Genomic DNA, 19,956 nt, shown 5'->3' with positions numbered 1-19,956 from the left:
TTTGATAGACGTATACACCTATACCTTATGTTAGATTTAATTGTTACAGGCATTTAACTAGAAATTACTTGAATGGGCTTGTACACATAGTGAACTGATTACTATATCTTTGAAACATATTTTATCCAAACACTTTGTTCATTTAAATTATTATTTTGCATGTTTCCGTGATGTCATGGAAGCAGCAGGAGGCACAATGGGAGGTGTGATGTCTTTAATGTTCATAACAAAATAAGCATTTTGTTATGGATATTTTACAGTAATATCTTACAATTGGTATGTCTATAAAAAGCAATCACCTTTTGTAAGATGAGTGAGACATAACGAGGAAGACCAAAAATAGCTGGCTATAAATGACCATTTAACACATGCTGTCCCTGCTTTGCACATGTCCATTTATCAATAAGTTAAATAGTGGTCAGGTATGATTTGACAGAGTAAATGAGACATGACAAATGAGTTCACATCAAATGCAGCTCAAAGGTCTGCCACATATCTGTGTGAGCTCACACCTGATGATATAACCAACACATGGAAATTCAAAGGAGCCATCAATAGAAGTCGCAAAGGAACATTAGAGAGCAGAAGGTCAAAAAAGTCAAATTAACTCTCAAATAAGCTTTTGATATCAGCACAGAATAATTATATTTCATTATATCAACGTGCCCCTCTTAATTGATGCTAGATTGCTTGCGCTTTCTCTCTCCAAATCTACCTATCTGTTTCACTTTTCCTAATGAAATCTGCATTATGTTGCCATCTGTTGTCCTCACTGTGTATATGATTTGAAATGCTTAAGTGTTTCAGTTTGTAAAAGAACATTTAATGACTGTTTACAACAAATCATGTGTTCGTGCATTTTCCTTTACTGAACCTACAATTTACAACTGCTCTATATGTGTGAATTTAGATTTTCTTGCAGTGAATTTGTAAATCTGGTCACACAAATATAGTGGATTTGTGAACAGGATATATGTAAATTTTGCAATTTTTCTTACTTCTCTAAATATATTTTTAGGATATAAAATTGTATGAACTCTATTTTAATGCCTATGCCACTTCCTGCTTTTGTCCCTCCTGTCTCGTGGGCTCAGTGTCATCCTTTAGTATGCTCAAGTAGTTTGAGGAGCTTCTCACACAGAATACCTACATCATTTAGCTCTGTTAAGCTGTATAACTGTTCCTGTGCCACCCTTCACTGTTATTTCTATTGTTTTGCCTTTGCCAGTGTCTTTACTTGCTGCTCCTCGACTTGCAGAGGGAGCAGCTCCTATGGGCTCCTATGGGCCCCAATGGGCTCCTATAGCAAGTCCTATCAGGTCCTGCCACCCCACCCCCACAGCCACTTTTGACAATGCTGCAAAGGTGATATGTCAGGGTAACCCAGAGAAATATATCGAGCTGTTTTGACTGGTGCCACTGCATGCGGCTGGCCTCCAAACAGTTGAGAAATTCACTTGCTGTCACTACTCATTGGAGGTGCAGCTCAATATCACAACAGTTTCCAGTGGACTCCCACCTAGACTGTGATGGGCTGCACCAGAAGGCAATCTTACAATGAATCGACTGGACACTCTGTAGAGGGCTTCTTCCTGGTCTCTGAAGAATCTTGGCCAGCTATTTGTGTTTGAGAAGTAATGCAGAGACAGCTGCAGAGGAGTGCACAAGCACATTTCTTTGTGTTAGTCCTAGTGGACTATGCAACACAGTATCTTGAAGCAGTGCCTCTTGATCTAGGCATCTGATTGATCAGAGCAACACATTTATGCTATGCAATAAACATGAACTATGTGATGTTTTGGGTATTAAAGTTTGTTTGTACCAAAGAATACCATTGGTAAGAGATTGGCTGGTCAAACACTAACAAAGCCCTGAAGCATATTACCTTTTAATAGCAAAAGCACCAGGTAACTTAATACAAGAGAATTTGCAACAGGCACAGCCCACACTTATAATCCCACACTTATAATCTGGGCACCTAACTGTGTAGCTTGACCCTGTGAGACAAAGTTCTCATACTACTCTGTCAAGCAAGCTCCAAAATGTGTGACAAGAACCTTTTGAATTCACACAGGTTACAACCTAAGTAACTGGTGAATTGAAATATTCCTTTATTATATGCTTGTGTGAAAATGAGGAATTCATTGAATTAAATAATTAAATGAATTAAAAATATATATATAATTCAAGCCCATAGAAAACTAAGTGAGCACAACATTATACTGGATAGCACAACATTATACTGGATAGGCTGGAGACACTCATTGGCATAAGAGATCAAGCACTCTCCTGGTTCAAATCCTACCTGACTGATCGTTACCAATTTGTTCTAGTAAATAATGAATGCTCAGAGGTCTGGATTTGGAGGCCACACACACTACTGAGTCTCATTTTAACTGGTCTTGAGGAATTTCCACTGAAGTTGGATAAACCTGTCATTTGATTGTCCACTTTGATTTTGAGTATGATTCCAAATCCAGACCTCCATGGGATAATAATTTTGATTTACATTCTTCATTTTTGTTATTTTGTTCTCAATGCATTCCACTATGTAAGAAATAAAGATTTTCAACTGGAGAATTACTATATACCGTATATATTTCCTAGACCAGAGTTGTATTTTTAATGTTTTATTATTATTTTAATGTGGCAAAACTTCTCCCTGTTCACTTTCCTTGTGTTTAATCATTATAACTCAAAAAATACATTTGGACATTGGGTTCATGTTCTTAGTAAGACAAACATATCACTTCATGTTCTCTAAGTGTTTGAGTTCTTCACCTCCAGTCTCAATTCAACAGGGTCCCCAAAAGGCACTCGGCCTGGGTCTACTTCTTTCATTGATTTGGAGTACATCTGTTAAAATGTGACTCATAGCCTCTAATATGACTGTCCTGCCCTTGCATATTTGTAATGATGACGAGCATAGGTGATTTAGACATACAAGAATTAAACTATTGTATGTGCTATATTAACATTTAATCTTCCATCATATATGTCAGCCAAAGGTGCAAAGGACATGAGTTTTTCTTAGAAAGATGGAACTTCATGTTCCTGAATTTCAGGCATTTGTGTGTGTTGTTGGACCCAGGCAGATCTTGGCACTCGACTCTGTCTGCCATACAAGGTCAACTCTCCATTAAACATTGCATTCATTTCTAGGTGTGTGTGTGTGTGTGTGTGATTCAGCAATACCCTTGGGTGAATTTGAAAAATACAGCAATGTTGCTCCTTGAAACACAGTTGTGCACTTTGGGACAGGGGCATTTTGTCCCACCAGCATATGACATTTGATTAAAACGTAGTTATAACAGAGCAATGTAATCCATGACCCCAACAAAGTGGTTGTTTCCTTCCAACGAATCGATCAATGTTTTTGTCATTGCAGAAATGACTGTCATTGCAGAAATACGTTTCTCCACTTTGAAGGGCCCCAAGCAGCGAGGGGCTAGCTTCGTGGTGCCACCCCGGACCGGGACGTCCTTGGTGGACAACCAGACACGTTGCTCCAGGTGGAAGGGCAAGTCAGGAAGATGGTGCTTGTCTGTGTTACGGCGATAAACAAAACAGAGCCTTATGGGCCTTGCGCCTTGCCAACTGGCACCACTGTACCAAGGCGCAAGCCCTTGAAACAGCCACCTCCTTTTCCTGGTCGGTGAACACAGGAGACGTGTAACCGTAGAGGCACTTGAAGGGCGACATGCCAATGCCAGAGTGCCATAAGTTGTTGTGGGCATATTCCGCCCAAAGGAGCTGGTCGGACCAGGAGGCTGGGTTAGAGGATGCCAGGCACCTGAGCATTTGGTTAGTCCTCTCTGTCTGCCCATTGGTCTGAGGGTGAAAACCCGAGGAGAGACTGGCTTTGGCGCCCAGAAGTCTCAGGAACGCCCCCCAGAACTGACTAGTAAATTGCGGCCCCTTATAGGACACCACATCCACAGGAAAGCCATGATACCTCACGATGTTATGGAGAACCAGCGATGCAGTATCACGGGCTGAGAGGAGCTTAGGCAATGCCAGGAACCTAGCAGATTTAGAAAATCAGTCGACAATGACCAAGATGGCAGTGTTGCCCCGTGAGGGGGGCAATCAGGTGACAAAATCGTGAGCCACGTGGGTCCAAGGCCTGGACAGAATAAGAAGAGGATGTAGGAGACCAGGTGGTTTGGTGTGGGGGACCTTATTGTGGGCACACATTCCACAGGCCGACACGTAAGTCCCCACCTCTTTCTCCATCCCAGGCCACCAGAAACAACATGAGCAGCGAACGGGTGAGCAGCGAAAGAGGAGTTATGTCCCCAATCCATCACCTTCTGTCTCAAGGTAGGATTAATGTACAGGCGGCCAGGAGGTCCCCCCGCTAGGACCAGGACTGCGGGTAAGTGACCGCTTGATGGCAGCCTCAACGTCCCACTGAATGGGCGCCACAATTTTAGCGGTCGGTGTTGGAGTCGGCATGCTCGGGTGACAAGTCCCACTGACAAGACAAATCGTCAGGTTTAACATTTTTGGAACCTGGTCGATAGGAGAGGGTAAAGTCAAACCGACTAAAGAATAGCGATCACCTAGCCTGTCTAGAATTCAATGGTTTGGCCTGCTGGACATAGGCACGATTTTTATGGTCAGTCCATACCAGAAATGGAAGACAGGCCCCCTCCAGCCAGTGCCTCCACTCTTCTAACGCCAGTTTGACAGTGAGCAACTCTTTGCCGCCAACATCGTAGTTGTCCACAATAAATGGATGGTCAGGATCAGGCATACATACGCAGGATGGGTTCTGATGTGAATTGTTTCTAAATTCTATCAAAGGATTGTTGAGCTTCTAATGACCATACAAAAGGACCTACTAGGAACCACTAGAGTACTAAACCCTTTTATAAATCTGCAGTAGAAATTAGCAAACCCCAAGAACCTCTGGACCTGATGTAGTGAGGCAGGAGTCGGCCACTGGGCGACTGCTCGAATTTTAGATGGATCCATGGCCAGGGTGTTGGGGGCTATCCTGTACCCCAAAAAAACTACCTCATGGACATGGAAGAGCGACTTTTCCAACTTAATGTACAGGTGGTTTTCCTGTGCTTGATGTGTTCAGACTCAGAGTAACTATAAATGAGTATGTCATCCAGGTAGATGAAAGCATACCGATTGAGAGCCTCTCTGAGCACTTGAAAAGCGTTGAAAAACAGCTGGGTCATTCATCAAACCACATGGCATAACTAAATACTCGTAGTGACCTAAGGGGGTGATAAACGTGGTTTTCCATTCGTCTCCTTCTCTGACTAACCAGATTATAAGCTACGAAGGTCTAATTTTGTGAATATGGTGGCCTGTTGTAATGCTTTGAAGGCCGTGGCCATGAGTAGTAAAGGATGATGGTCTTTGAGTGTAACCTTATTGAGCCCACGGTAGTCTATACAGGTCTTTAACCCCCTGTCTTTCTTCCCAACGAAGAAAAAACCCGCTCCGGCGGGTGAGTTAGAGGGATGGATGAAACCTGCGGTCAGGGTCTCCTTTATATACTCTTCTATAGCCTTGCGTTCAGGAGCAGCCAGGGAGAAGAGTCGGCCCCTAGGAGGACTAGCACCGGGCAGCAGGTCAATGGCCATATTGTAGGCTCTGTGAGGGGGAAGGAAGCCTGCCTTTTGCTTACTGAAATCTTCAGCTAAGTTGTGGTATTCAGTGGCAACCTGAGTGAGGTCTACGGGTTTGTGTGAACAAATAATAGAAGAACAGTGGCTGTTCTTTAAACATGTCTCCTTACAGAGCAGTCCACAATTCCTGACAGTGCGGGATAACCAATCGACATCGGGGTTATGTCGCTGTAATTAAGGAAACCCTAAGATGAGCTGCATCTGGGGAGCACTAAGGACATAAAGAGTGACCTGCTCATAATGCCCTCCAATGCTCATCTCAGTGGGCACAATCTGCTTGGCCACCTCACCTGAACTCAAGGACCGACCATCAACGGTGGCCACCATGAGAGGCCTGTCAAAAGTGATCAGGGGAATGCCTAAGTCTTTGATGAGGGAGGCATCAATGAAACTGGTGGCAGCTCCTGAATCTATGAAGGCCATCATAAGTTTTCTCTCTGACCCCCTCCAAGACAAAGACACGTGTCTTCTACGTTCATGGCATCAGTTGTCAAGACGTACGGTAAGTGTTATGAGTGCGTCGAGATCGGCCGGAGGGTCCCAAAGAGCTAACTCTTCCTTCAATTCCTCACACAGTTCCTCTTGGTAGACCGTCATGAGGGCATCCTGACCCCATCCGCTCTCAGCAGCCAGCATTCTGAAGTCTAGTGAGTACTCTGCCACCGTGGATCTTCCCTGGCGCAATCGTAACAGACGAGGACCAACAACGCTGCCTGACGCCGGGTGATAAAACACACTTTTCATAGCTTGAACGTGGTGCATACTTCTGATTGTCTCTCCCAAATGGGCATAGCCCATGCTAATGCTTAATCGGTTAACAGAGCCATCACATAGGCTATTTTGGAGTGTTCAGTTGGGAAGCGTGAGGGTTGTTGTTCAAATATCAATGTGCATTGTAAAAAAAACCCTATATCCTTCAGGATCCCCTGTGTAATGCGATGGGGTGGTAACGCGAGTTCAGACTGGACTACAGCAGTGGGAGTTACTACAGGGTTAACAGGAGTAGGTACATAACGAGTGGGGAATGCAGCGCTCAATGCCTGTAATGTTGTAGTCACGCTATTAAGTTGTTCCATGATCTGGTGGTGTATCTTATCATGGCTGCCTAATAGTTGCCCTACTGCAGTTTTAAGTGCTGCTGCTTCATGTGAAATAGCTGGGTCCATTTTAGGCTGATTCTTTCTGTGACGACGGGTGTACATACCGCGTCAGAAAATACAGAGAGAGGTAGACCCAAGTCCCGTCTAAAGCAGGCAGGAAACAATGGCTGTAAACTTAAGACTGCGTGCATGCAATGAACACACACGCTGGTCAACAGAAACCGTGAAAAAGAAATCCCACAGTGTGCATGTAAACACACACACACACTGTAGAAAAACGAAACTCAAAAGACGTGGAAAACTCAAAAGACGTGGAAAACTCAACGCGCAAAATAAACTCCACCGTAACCACACAGGAAAAAATACCAACAGAAAACAACGTGGAATACTCAACACGTAAAAACCAAGGGTGCCAGGGGAAGTAACTGGCAGCAGGCAAACGCCGCAACAAAACAAAACTCTTCCCAAAAATAAAAGATAAACTGATAGGAAGATAAATAGCTGGTGGAAAACTTGAGAGGCCAGTAGGCGGTGCAGGAGATAGACTCTAGAATAAGTAAAAGCGAAAAGTCAGAGAATAGAGAGAGAAAGAGAGAAAACAAGGTGGCTAGACACCTTAAACGTGAGATCTCAACTTCGAGACAAGAGAAAGGGCTGAGAACGTAACGGGCAAACCAAAACAACAAGCTTCCTTAAGAAGCCATGGCAACAGCTGTGATGAATCACTGCTGATTACGCTTGTTTTTTTTTTTGTTTTTTTAATGGCCCACCTCCACCCCCCCATCTTTGGAGGACAACTTTGTTTTTATGTACAGTTCAAATGACAATTATAACAATTATGTATAATATAGTGATAACAATATGCAAAGTGATAATTATTGGGGTTAGGTGGACCAAGAAAAGAGGCGGAGAGAAAGAATAAAAAGAGAAAAGACAGAAGGGCAGGGGAAAAAAACAATAAAATAAATAAATAAATAAATAAAAAATAAAAATAAATAAAAAACACAACCAGCTCGAATGACCACAGCAAAGTAAAGCAGAAAGTGTACCCAAGACATATAGCACAAATGACTGTGATGTATATGTATGTGTGAGTGTGTGTTTATGTGTAACCTAATAGTGCAACATAGGATAAATGTACAGAATGTACTTACCAGCAAGGGTAGAAAGCTGTGACAACATTCCCCCAGAGGCCAGAGGTAGGCAGAGAAAGTGTATAAGTTTGTAGTGCATAAGAAGGTGCATAAGTTTGGGCACTGTTGTCATTTTATTGATTTCAAAACCTTTAAAACTAATTATTGGAACTCAAATTTGGTTTGGTAAGTTCAGTGACCCTTGACCTCCATAAAGAGGGGACTCCAATTATGAGAAAGGGTAGTTAAGGGTGGCAATTGTATGTTTTTCTCCTCTTTGCATCTTCTCTGAAGAGTCGCAGCATGGGAGATTCAAAACAACTTTCACTTGACCTGAAATCAAAGATTGTTCACAGTCATGGTTTAGGGGAAGGATACAAAAAGCTATGTCAGAGATTTCAGCTTTCAGTCTCCAGTGTGAGAAACATTGTGAGAAAATGGAAGAAGACAGGTACAGTTCAAGTCAAGGCTTGAAGTGGCAGACCAAGCAAAATCTCGAATAAACAGAAGCGAAGGATGTTGAGAACAATCAAGAGTCAGACCACAGACCAGCACCAAAGACCTACAACATCATCTTGCTACTGATGGAGTCACTGTGCATCAATCAACTATTCGGCGCACTTTACACAAGGAGATGCTGTATGGAAGAATGAAGCAGAGGAAGCCTTTTCTCCAACCACATCACAAACAGAGCTGCTTGAGGTATGCTAAAGCACATTTGGATGAGCCAGCTTCATTTTGGAGTAAGGTGCTGTGGATTGATGAAACTAAAATAAAGTTATTTGGCCATAACAAGGGCTGTTATGCATGGAGGAAAAAGAACAAATCACTCCAAGAAAAACACCTGCTACCTACAGTAAAATTTGGTGGTGGTTCCATCATGCTGTGGGGCTGTGTGGCCAGTAAAGGGACTGGGAATCTTGTTAAAGTTGAGAGATGGATTCCAATCAATATCAGCAGATTCTGGAGACCAATGTGCAAGAATCAGTGAAGAAGCTGAAGCTGCACCGGGATTGGATCTTCCAACAGGACAATGGCCCTAAACACTGCTCAAAATCTACTAAGGCATTCATGCAGAGGAACAAGTATAACATTCTGGAATGGCCATCTCAGTGCCCAGACCTGAATATTATTGAAAAGCTGTGGTGTCGCTTAATTAAAGAGAGCTGTCCATGCTCGGAAACCATCAAACCTGAATGAACTAGAGATGTTTTGTAAAGAAGAAGGGTCTAAAATACCTTCAGCCACAATCCAGACTCTCATTAGAAGCTATAGGAAGTGTTTAGAGGCTGTTATTTCTGCGAAAGGGGGATCTACAAAATATTAAGTTAAGGGTTTTTTGGGGGGGTTCCCAAACTTATGCACCTGCCTATTTTTGTTTAGACAATTATTGCACACTTTCTGTAAATCATATAAACTTCATTTCACTTCTCAAATATCACTGTGTTTGTCCCCTATATATTTAACTGATTTTTTAATCCAAACATTCAATGATTTATAAAGGTAAATCAGGAAAATTAACAAGGGTGCCCAAACTTTCGCATCCCACTGTATGATGTCATTTGCCATAAGAAAAGATATCAGAGGTCCTCTGACTGCAAGGGATGTTTTCAGGAAGGAACAGGACTGGACTAGCCTCATCATCAAGGAAGGCTCTACCCCAGGTTCACATTTCAACATACTTTGTTATGTTATCAGAGGTTCAATGAAAAGTAACTTCTTTTTCAAAAGACACTATAGAGGAATCTGATGGGCCATTGTAAAGCAAAATGACAGGCAAGTAAGATTTACATGATACTACAATGCTCTCTGTTGGAAAGGAACAGATACCTTACATCCTAATGGACCAGTCACATCTGCTAAAGTGCAGCTGTGGTGGAGCAGCTCATCTCATACTGTGGCTTGCTGGGCACAATACATATACTGAGGCATTGGGCATATTTTTTTTAGCAATTTCCATTGCTTGGCTGCTTGGTTCATGTGAATGTTCTATTAAAAGTATGCTGACAGGTCCACTTCTGCTCACTGCAGATGCACCGCAAATAATCACTACAGACAGTAGTTATTTCAAACTGCCCTCGCAGGCTCTGGGTAAGGTTAATGGAGCCAAAACAGTCAGGTCTTATTTCTATCAGCACATCAAGGAAAGAACTCTGACCAAATATTAAAGGGCAATTTTCTTCTCAGAAACACCTTGGCTTTCTTCATATTGAAACTGTATTTGTTGCAATTGGTTGCATTTGTTCATGACCTGATTTGATAGTATTTTATGATTGATGACAATATTATATGCTAATGCTGTTAATAAGTAAGTATATCATTAAATACATAAAACAGATTATATTAAAATTTGTACTATTGACTCCAACAGAAGAAAGCAAGATGATTTCAATGATGTAATGGATTTGCAATTAGCAGGAAGCTGCTGTAAATATCTTTAGAGGTCTTTAGAAGTCAATTCCCAATTATTTTCTCACTGTCTGTCCTGTTTTAGATCAGAGATACAGCCACAGTTCAAACTGTTTTGTGTCTGTCTGTGCTAAAGTTCTGTTTGCACTGAAGCGTTTGCTTAGCTGTCAGCTTCTGAGTTAATTTTTGACAATTTCATATATACCTATTGAAAATTACCTAAACAGTGGAGCACCAGTCGAAAGATTGACATCTTTATAAACTGCCTCAGAAACCAAAAATGAGGACTTTCAGTTTAATTTCTGCCATCATTGTTCTAAGTGTTACAGTGAACAAAGGTATGGAAAACAATTATTCACATATGTACTTAGAAATTGCTAAAACTGCAATGATTTTCAGGGCTTGACATATGGTTATATTTGGAAAATATGGCTTCTTGCATTGGATTATTGTCAAAATTCTATTGGCCTTTGCACATTTTCCTTTTATGACTAAAACAATTACACAAATATGTTTATTAAACACACTTTAAAGAACAAAAGCACTTAGGAATGGGTTTCTCAAACCAAACTACCTCTGGTGTTTAATCTTTACAGGCAAGAATTGTGCACATGGATATATGTGTGAAGAGCTGCAAGCCATTGGAGTTAACAACTTCAGATTTATGTATGTATACACATTAGTAAAGTGTGCTTCCCCTTAGATAACATTTACAAATATAAATTCTACTGAATAGGTTAAAAGAGAATAAGGTTAACAGTGTTTGTTGTGAATGTTTAGATAAATTTTTAAATTTCTGAATTCTTAAGGTTAATACTTCCTGCTTTTAATTATTGCAAAAACATTTGCCTAAACAGGGTTAAAAATTTTTTTCTAAATAATATTTCAGAATTTAGCTTAATATCCCAAACGAGGGTTTAGTTTTCTTCATGTCCAAAAACATAGGAAACCAGTTATATTGATCTTTTAGCTTTATCTGATGACAAAACACACAATTATATTGGTATCTTATGTCCAAACACAGTTATATTGATCTCTTATCTTTATCAGATAAGCAAACACACAGTTATTTACATTTACATTTTAGAGGAATTCAGCAGACGCTCTTATCCAGTGCCACTTAGGAAGTACACACTAGTGATCACTAGGGGCCAGTGGTACACACATGCTCTAGCCCAGTGCCAAGGGAGCAGTTGGGTTAAATGTCTTGCTCAAGAGAAAATTACAGCAAGGGTAAAGATATTATTAGCAGTCCGGGAAACGGCGCCATGGATGGAGACCCCAAAGCTGCTAGGGCTGATCCCAAAGGGTGTGCAACAAATGTGGGGGACGCTGGGATGTGGGCCCCGCACCTGCTGCTTCACCAGGAGCCTGGGTGCCTGGTCCATGGTGCAACGAACCTGGCTTCACCTCCTTGCCTTTAGTGCTGGAGATCTTACCTGTCTCGTGGGCAGCAGATGGGTATTCCACTGCCTTTCGGGGGGACTGTCTGACCTTGATAGTTGGTGGGTGCACACCTGAGGTGGCGCAGTAATGATCCTGGTTGGAGGGAATAGTGTCCTTGGCTGGTCGGTGTGTGCTTGCGGTGGTGCAAGGACGTGCACGGATGGACGCCTGCTCCTCATCAAAAAGAGTCACCAAGCTTCCCCCCAGATGGCTTGGTGAGGACTGGGTGGAACACTTCCCAACTTTAGCAGAGCACACTCTCCTGTGACACACTCAATCTATGAGCGAGCATGCAGCACCGCAGCTTCCCTCCTCTACCTCCATTTTGGATGTTAAAGAGAGTGCCTCCATTTCCCCACCATCCTCTGACCACTCCAGCTCCTATCGGGAGTAGGGTGCCCTGTAGCGGTGCCGAATCCCAGCACTGTAGCCTCTGAACTCTCTTCAGTGTACCAGACCAGTTCATTCTCCTCTTCAGACTCAGGTGGGGAGTATAGTCCCGGTGTGGCAACCCCCCTACACATCAAGTTCAGACCACACTTTGGGGTTTCAGGCTCACTGTCCCCATCTGAAAGGGATGACAGGGAAAGGTTATACCAGTCTCTGTAAACCCCTCCATAACTGGGGGAGTCCCCCTCAACAAAGAGCCCCCCAGGAGGTTTTGGGTCAGGTTAGAGAACCCTTGGCTTACTGGACACTCCTCCCCCAAATTGCCCAGTGTGAGAGGTCTGTCCAGGATCCCTCCAGCTGGTCTTCCTCCACAAAGTGGACAGACTTAACTTGCACAGGTTCGCTCCTTTTACTTAATTTGGCAGGAGGGAAAATTTTTAGGCAAAAAACATCTATGTAAACCCAGAGATGTAGGGGGACTAGCTTTACCCTGTTTTCAGTATTATTACTGGGCAGCAAATGCTAGGGTACTAATTTACTGGAATAATGCTTACGCGGTTGAGACCCAAGCTGATACCCCAGCGTGGTTTGCCAGAGCAGAATATTACAGGTGCTTCTCTTCCATCTTTGTTATTTGCAGGTAGAAAGCAAGAGGGATTATTACTTTAGAAAAATTGTATGTTGATGGTACTTTTGCCTCATTTTCTCAACTTCAACTCAAGTTTGACCGGCCCGCATCTAATTTTTTTCGATATCTACAACTACGTAGTTATGTCAGAGCCAACATTGACGGTTTTGAAAAATATTGCCCTCAGAATAGATTTATTCATTTTTGACATTAGACCCAGACAGTAGGGGTTTGGTTTCAAGGTTTGTTTACCATAAAAAAAAATTGACACTCCGTCCACTCAAACCTTGAAAGAGTGGTGGGAAGAGGATTTGGGAATAGGGCTATCAGAGCACCTTTGGACAAAATCATTGCAGAGTATTAAATCATGTTCTGTAAATTCAAGTTATCAGTTAATTCAGTACAAAGTATTGCATAGATTACACTACTTCCAAACAAAATTACATTCTATATATTCAGATGTGTCTCCTCTACGTACTAAATGCAAGACGCAAGAAGGTATCCTAGCCCATTTATATTGGTCCTGTTCTAAATTACATAATTTTTGGTTTCAAGTGGTTTATTGCTATGCCAAGGCATATAAAATCCCCCCCTCTCCAGATCCAGTTGTTGCCATCTTAGGCTAGTCGTCAGATATAGAGCTGTATTACTATTTTACAATACAAGCAATCCAATATGGTATGGTGCTACCCAGGAAGACAATTTTACTGGTTTGGAATAAAGAAACTCTACCCAAATATGAAACTTGGCTTAGTGAGTTATTTAGTACACTGCATATGGAGAAGATCAGATATGAACGTGAGGGGAAACTTGAAAAATGTGGAAAAATCTGAAATCCCCTTCTCGCATACATAGATGACCAAAAAGACCAAACTAGCAATGCCTAAAGGATAAACAATGATAAACAGTTAACAAGTGTGCTGCCCTTTTTAATTATTATTTATTTATTTATTTAATGATTAAAGTTTTTTTTATTACTATAATTTTTTTATTATTATTATTGTTGTTACTAATTTGTTTATTTATTTTTGCTTTCTAAGAGTTTGTGGGTGGGTGGGTGTTATATGGCTTATTTGTATGTAAAGTTGTAAAATTTAAATAAAATATATAATATTTATATAAAATATTATATTATAAATATAATATAATATATATATATATATATAGCCGACAACAAGCAACAGGTGCGACACATAGTATCAACAAGAGACAAGAGACATGTGATACAAATAACAGACACACACACTGGAGTAGACATGGAAGTATATGTATGGGCATAGATGATGTAATCATACACACAAGGAAATGCCTGAAAGAAGGAATCAGGGGCTGTATCATGACAGAAGGCAAACTCAGATCTTTTGTCACCTGGATTATTTTAATGGAATACACTTTTTTGTGTTCTGGAATGCTTTTTAAAGATGATGTTGGTAAAGAAGGCTTAAATATTGTGACGCTGGCGTGTGGGAGGAAGGAGGAGACACGACGAGCGTCTTGCGATGCACATAAAACGTTTAATTACAGAAAACACGCAAAAGCCCCGCACAGACGGTGCAAGCACGCTGACGCGGATGCTTACACGGGCATGAACTTTAGACAAAGACGAGCACAAGACACTGCGCGAACGCACATTAAATAGGTGAATTACACAGACCCACGTAACCTCGGGACAAGGCACAGGTGATACCACGAACACGCTCACAGATGACCCACGCCCACGGAAGTACAAACATGGACATAACGACACGCAGATAACGTAACGGCACGCCCACAGGGAAGGGTCCGGAGCTGTCACCGTGACAAATATAAAAAAATTATTGGAAGGAAAAATTCCAAAAAAAGGAAAAACACTTGTGTTCCTTGGGTCTGAAACCATCCCATGATTGGTTAATATTCCCTTAGTTTATTAACACTGAAGTTCATTGTTAATGTCAACCTGTGCTATGAATGATGTTATTTAAGGGAACCTAAGTGTAAAATGTAACTGGAATATCTATAACCTTTCAGAATCATGACTGCATACACTCAGAAATTCCCCAATGGGACATTTGAGGAGGTGAGCAGTGTGGTTAATGACATCACTGAGTTAGCAGAGGAATGCTGCCGAAACGACACAGATCCAACCTGTTTCAGTAAAAGAGTGAGTAAATGGCACAATGAGGCACAGAAAAAAGTCTGTATAATACCTGTGTAATGATGATTAGCCTTTTTTTCTGTTGAAATTAGTCAAGTGAATGACATCAATTTCCCTTTTAATGCTACATTTCGTTATAATTATAATGCTTTTAATTGAAAGAAAATTCAATAAAAATTAATAAACAGTTGCTTCAATTTTTACTTCATTCTTTTTTTATTTTCAGACTCAGAAGTTTAACATCTACAAATAACTTTACAAATGCACTAATTTGTAGTAATTTTCCTCATAGCAAAGTATTATTTGAAAACAATATTTCAAAATAATTTTTGTAATTGTATAAAAAATGCAGGGGCAACCTTTCCTGTTTCCTTTGGTTACATTAGGATAACCATATGTACAGCTGTCACGTCCAGCCCCTCCCTCCTCCCTGGTCCCGCCTAGCTCCCCGCTCCCATTCGTTCCTCCCTCTGTCTGTCACGCCCCCTCATTAGTGCCCACACACCTGAGTCTCGTTTCACCGTCTTGTCTCTGTGTATAAAGAACCCCGAGTGTTTCATTCCCTTGTCGGTCATTCCCTGTACGTGAGTCCCTTGCTGTTCCTCTGTTCTGCCTGATGGTCTGTTCGTGTTATGGTTCTTGCTCCCTCTCTGTTTTGTTTTAGCCTTGCTTGTTTTGATATTCCATGTTCAGCGCCTATGTCTTCCTTGTATGTATCCCTAGTCTTTTGTAATCTTTAGTAGTTTTACGTCTCATTGGTTACTCAGTTAAAGTGGTACTGTTGTGCTTTAGGTTTTCTTGTGTCTCGTTGCCCCGATACTCTTTACTGCTTGTGTGTTTATGGTTTGTTAGTTGTGTATTCTCATGTATGCATGTTCCTAGTTGTGTAGCGCACCCTTTAAGTTAATGTTCCTCTCCCCGGTAGTTTGCATAACTCCCTCTGTCTTCTGTGTCTTTATCGTGTCTGTTAACCCCTCTTATTAAAATATCCGAATCTTCTGCACTTGCGTCATGCCTGCCCGTCACAAACGTTACAGAATGACCGACCAGTTTAACGCGACGCAGCAGAACGACAACACGGTGGTTCTGTCAACACAACCGTTCGACCGAGACGCTTTCAACGAGCGGTTGGATTCTATCCAAGCTATGCTTGGAAAGGACGCTGAGGGGAAACCGGTGGCGCTACCCTCACTCTGTCTCGTCCCTGAGGTGTACGACGGGGAGAAAGGATTAGTCAGGAGCTTTCTCCTCCAATGTGAGGGTTACTTGCGATTCCTCACAGTACCCACACCACCCGAGAGCATACAGGTCGTATTCATGCGGTCACTATTAAAGGGAAAAGCCCTAGAGTGGGCTAACATTGTCCTAACGCACCGGGTTACGGATGCATGGACTGTGAAGGGATTTTGCCGGTCGTTATGTGAAAGGTTTGGTGGAGGTGTATATGAGTCTGCCCCTGAGTGTCGACGGGAGATACCTGCTGACCTGTTGGTCAGTAGTGGGATCGAGACCTCCACACCTCACGACGACGCCTGCACAGCCGCCCGGCCTCACGACGACGCCTGCACAGCCGCCCGGCCTCACGACGACGCTGCCACGGCCTTCCCAGCCTACGATGACCGCATCCTGGAAGCCACTCCCCAACAGCCCCCCAAGAATTTTTTGGGGGGTCGCAGTGGCCACTCACCCCAGGAGTGGCCAGCTCGGGCCCGTGATGACGTCAGCCCGGCGGTCACGCCCCCAGATGACGTCAGCCCGGCGGTCACGCCCCCCGATGACGTCGGCTCGGCGAACACGCCCCCCGATGACGTCGGCTCGGCGAACACGCCCCCCGATGACGTCGGCTCGGCGGTCACGCCCCCCGATGACGTCTGCACGGCGACCTCGCCCCCCGATGACGTCTGCACGGCGACCTCGCCCCCCGGTGGCGTCTGCACGGCGACCTCGCCCCCCGGTGGCGTCTGCACGGCGACCTCGCCCCCCGGTGGCGTCTGCACGGCGACCTCGCCCTCCGGTGGCGTCTTCACGGCGACGCCACCTGTTCCCGCTCCCCGCCAGCGGGCCCCGCCTGTTCCCGCTCCCCGCCAGCGGGCCCCGCCTGTTCCCGCTCCCCGCCAGCGGACCCCGCCTGTTCCCGCTCCCCGCCAGCGGACCCCGCCTGTTCCCTCTGCCCGCCAGCGGACCCCGCCTGTTCCCGCTCCCCGCCAGCGGACCCCGCATGTTCCCTCTGCCCGCCAGCGGACCCCGCATGTTCCCTCTGCCCGCCAACAGGTCCTGCCGGTCCCTGCGGCCCGTCGCCTGGCCTCCCAGGCCCCTGCAGCCCCTCCGCCGGCCTCCCCGTTTTCCGCTGTCCCTCAGCTGAACCCGCCAGTACCCATGAACCCTTCCCCGGCTCCCCTGGACCCTCCTCCGGCTCTGCTGGTTCCCCAGGACACTCCTCAGCTTACGCCAGCCCCCACAGTGACTGCCTTGCCCGCCTGTGGGCCTGGGGCTGGTCCCATGCTGAACTGTTCAGACACTGACACTCATGTTAACCCTGTTTTACACTCGCCTGTGTTCCCTCTTTTGCCCTGTCCCCTCCCTGGTTTCCTGTTGGTCCCCGTTCCTGTGTGCGTCTCTGTCCGCGTCCACGTGCCTGTCCCTGTGTCCGTCCGTGGTAGTGTCCTCCATGTCCCTGTTCCCGTCTCTGTTCCGCAGATTGTCACCCACTTTGTTCCCGTCCCTGTCTCTGTCGTCCTCCACCTGTTTGCCTCTGCAACTCAGTCCTCCCTGGTGTCCGGTCCTGTGCCCTTGACCCCATCTTGTCCAGCTCCCTTGGTCCCGCCTCCTGTGTCGACCCCCTGTCCTGTGCCGTCTGGTCCCTTTCCCACGTCACCGCCCAGTCCTTGTCCCGGTCCTCCCATACGTCTGGAGTCCGGGCCATTGTCTCCATCCTGCCCCGTGTCTGTTGTCCCTGCCCCGGCCTCGCCCGTTCGTTTCCCTCTGTGTCATGGTGTCTCTGTCCCCAGCGTCTGTCCGGCCCTCCCTGGTTGGCGTGCCCCGGAGTTGCACGCCTTGAGGGGGGGTTATGTCACGTCCAGCCCCTCCCTCCTCCCTGGTCCCGCCTAGCTCCCCGCTCCCATTCGTTCCTCCCTCTGTCTGTCACGCCCCCTCATTAGTGCCCACACACCTGAGTCTCGTTTCACCGTCTTGTCTCTGTGTATAAAGAACCCCGAGTGTTTCATTCCCTTGTCGGTCATTCCCTGTACGTGAGTCCCTTGCTGTTCCTCTGTTCTGCCTGATGGTCTGTTCGTGTTATGGTTCTTGCTCCCTCTCTGTTTTGTTTTAGCCTTGCTTGTTTTGATATTCCATGTTCAGCGCCTATGTCTTCCTTGTATGTATCCCTAGTCTTTTGTAATCTTTAGTAGTTTTACGTCTCATTGGTTACTCAGTTAAAGTGGTACTGTTGTGCTTTAGGTTTTCTTGTGTCTCGTTGCCCCGATACTCTTTACTGCTTGTGTGTTTATGGTTTGTTAGTTGTGTATTCTCATGTATGCATGTTCCTAGTTGTGTAGCGCACCCTTTAAGTTAATGTTCCTCTCCCCGGTAGTTTGCATAACTCCCTCTGTCTTCTGTGTCTTTATCGTGTCTGTTAACCCCTCTTATTAAAATATCCGAATCTTCTGCACTTGCGTCATGCCTGCCCGTCACAAACGTTACAGAATGACCGACCAGTTTAACGCGACGCAGCAGAACGACAACACGGTGGTTCTGTCAACACAACCGTTCGACCGAGACGCTTTCAACGAGCGTTTGGATTCTATCCAAGCTATGCTTGGAAAGGACGCTGAGGGGAAACCGGTGGCGCTACCCTCACTCTGTCTCGTCCCTGAGGTGTACGACGGGGAGAAAGGATTAGTCAGGAGCTTTCTCCTCCAATGTGAGGGTTACTTGCGATTCCTCACAGTACCCACACCACCCGAGAGCATACAGGTCGTATTCATGCGGTCACTATTAAAGGGAAAAGCCCTAGAGTGGGCTAACATTGTCCTAACGCACCGGGTTACGGATGCATGGACTGTGAAGGGATTTTGCCGGTCGTTATGTGAAAGGTTTGGTGGAGGTGTATATGAGTCTGCCCCTGAGTGTCGACGGGAGATACCTGCTGACCTGTTGGTCAGTAGTGGGATCGAGACCTCCACACCTCACGACGACGCCTGCACAGCCGCCCGGCCTCACGACGACGCCTGCACAGCCGCCCGGCCTCACGACGACGCTGCCACGGCCTTCCCAGCCTACGATGACCGCATCCTGGAAGCCACTCCCCAACGGCCCCCCAAGAATTTTTTGGGGGGTCGCAGTGGCCACTCACCCCAGGAGTGGCCAGCTCGGGCCCGTGATGACGTCAGCCCGGCGGTCACGCCCCCAGATGACGTCAGCCCGGCGGTCACGCCCCCAGATGACGTCGGCTCGGCGAACACGCCCCCCGATGACGTCGGCTCGGCGAACACGCCCCCCGATGACGTCGGCTCGGCGGTCACGCCCCCCGATGACGTCTGCACGGCGACCTCGCCCCCCGATGACGTCTGCACGGCGACCTCGCCCCCCGATGACGTCTGCACGGCGACCTCGCCCCCCGGTGGCGTCTGCACGGCGACCTCGCCCCCCGGTGGCGTCTGCACGGCGACCTCGCCCCCCGGTGGCGTCTGCACGGCGACCTCGCCCCCCGGTGGCGTCTGCACGGCGACCTCGCCCCCCGGTGGCGTCTGCACGGCGACGCCACCTGTTCCCACTCCCCGCCAGCGGGCCCCGCCTGTTCCCGCTCCCCGCCAGCGGGCCCCGCCTGTTCCCGCTCCCCGCCAGCGGACCCCGCCTGTTCCCGCTCCCCGCCAGCGGACCCCGCCTGTTCCCTCTGCCCGCCAGCGGACCCCGCCTGTTCCCGCTCCCCGCCAGCGGACCCCGCATGTTCCCTCTGCCCGCCAGCGGACCCCGCATGTTCCCTCTGCCCGCCAACAGGTCCTGCCGGTCCCTGCGGCCCGTTGCCTGGCCTCCCAGGCCCCTGCAGCCCCTCCGCCGGCCTCCCCGT

General features: G+C 45.9%; 1 protein-coding gene across 1 annotated transcript in view; it reads left to right on the top strand.

Annotated features, from left to right (window-relative positions):
• Positions 1-14,768: 14,768 nt before the first annotated feature.
• Positions 14,769-19,956, top strand: part of gc (GC vitamin D binding protein) — a 44,012-nt gene continuing 38,824 nt past the window's right edge. Inside the window, exon 1 of the mRNA XM_076998487.1 lies at positions 14,769-14,897. Within this exon, the coding sequence (XP_076854602.1) occupies positions 14,769-14,897 (129 nt within the window). The remainder of the gene's footprint in view (positions 14,898-19,956) is intronic.

This window comes from Brachyhypopomus gauderio, chromosome 3, assembly GCF_052324685.1.
Source record: "Brachyhypopomus gauderio isolate BG-103 chromosome 3, BGAUD_0.2, whole genome shotgun sequence".
NCBI lineage: Eukaryota > Metazoa > Chordata > Actinopteri > Gymnotiformes > Hypopomidae > Brachyhypopomus > Brachyhypopomus gauderio.
This window is presented reverse-complemented; position numbering and strand designations above follow the sequence as displayed.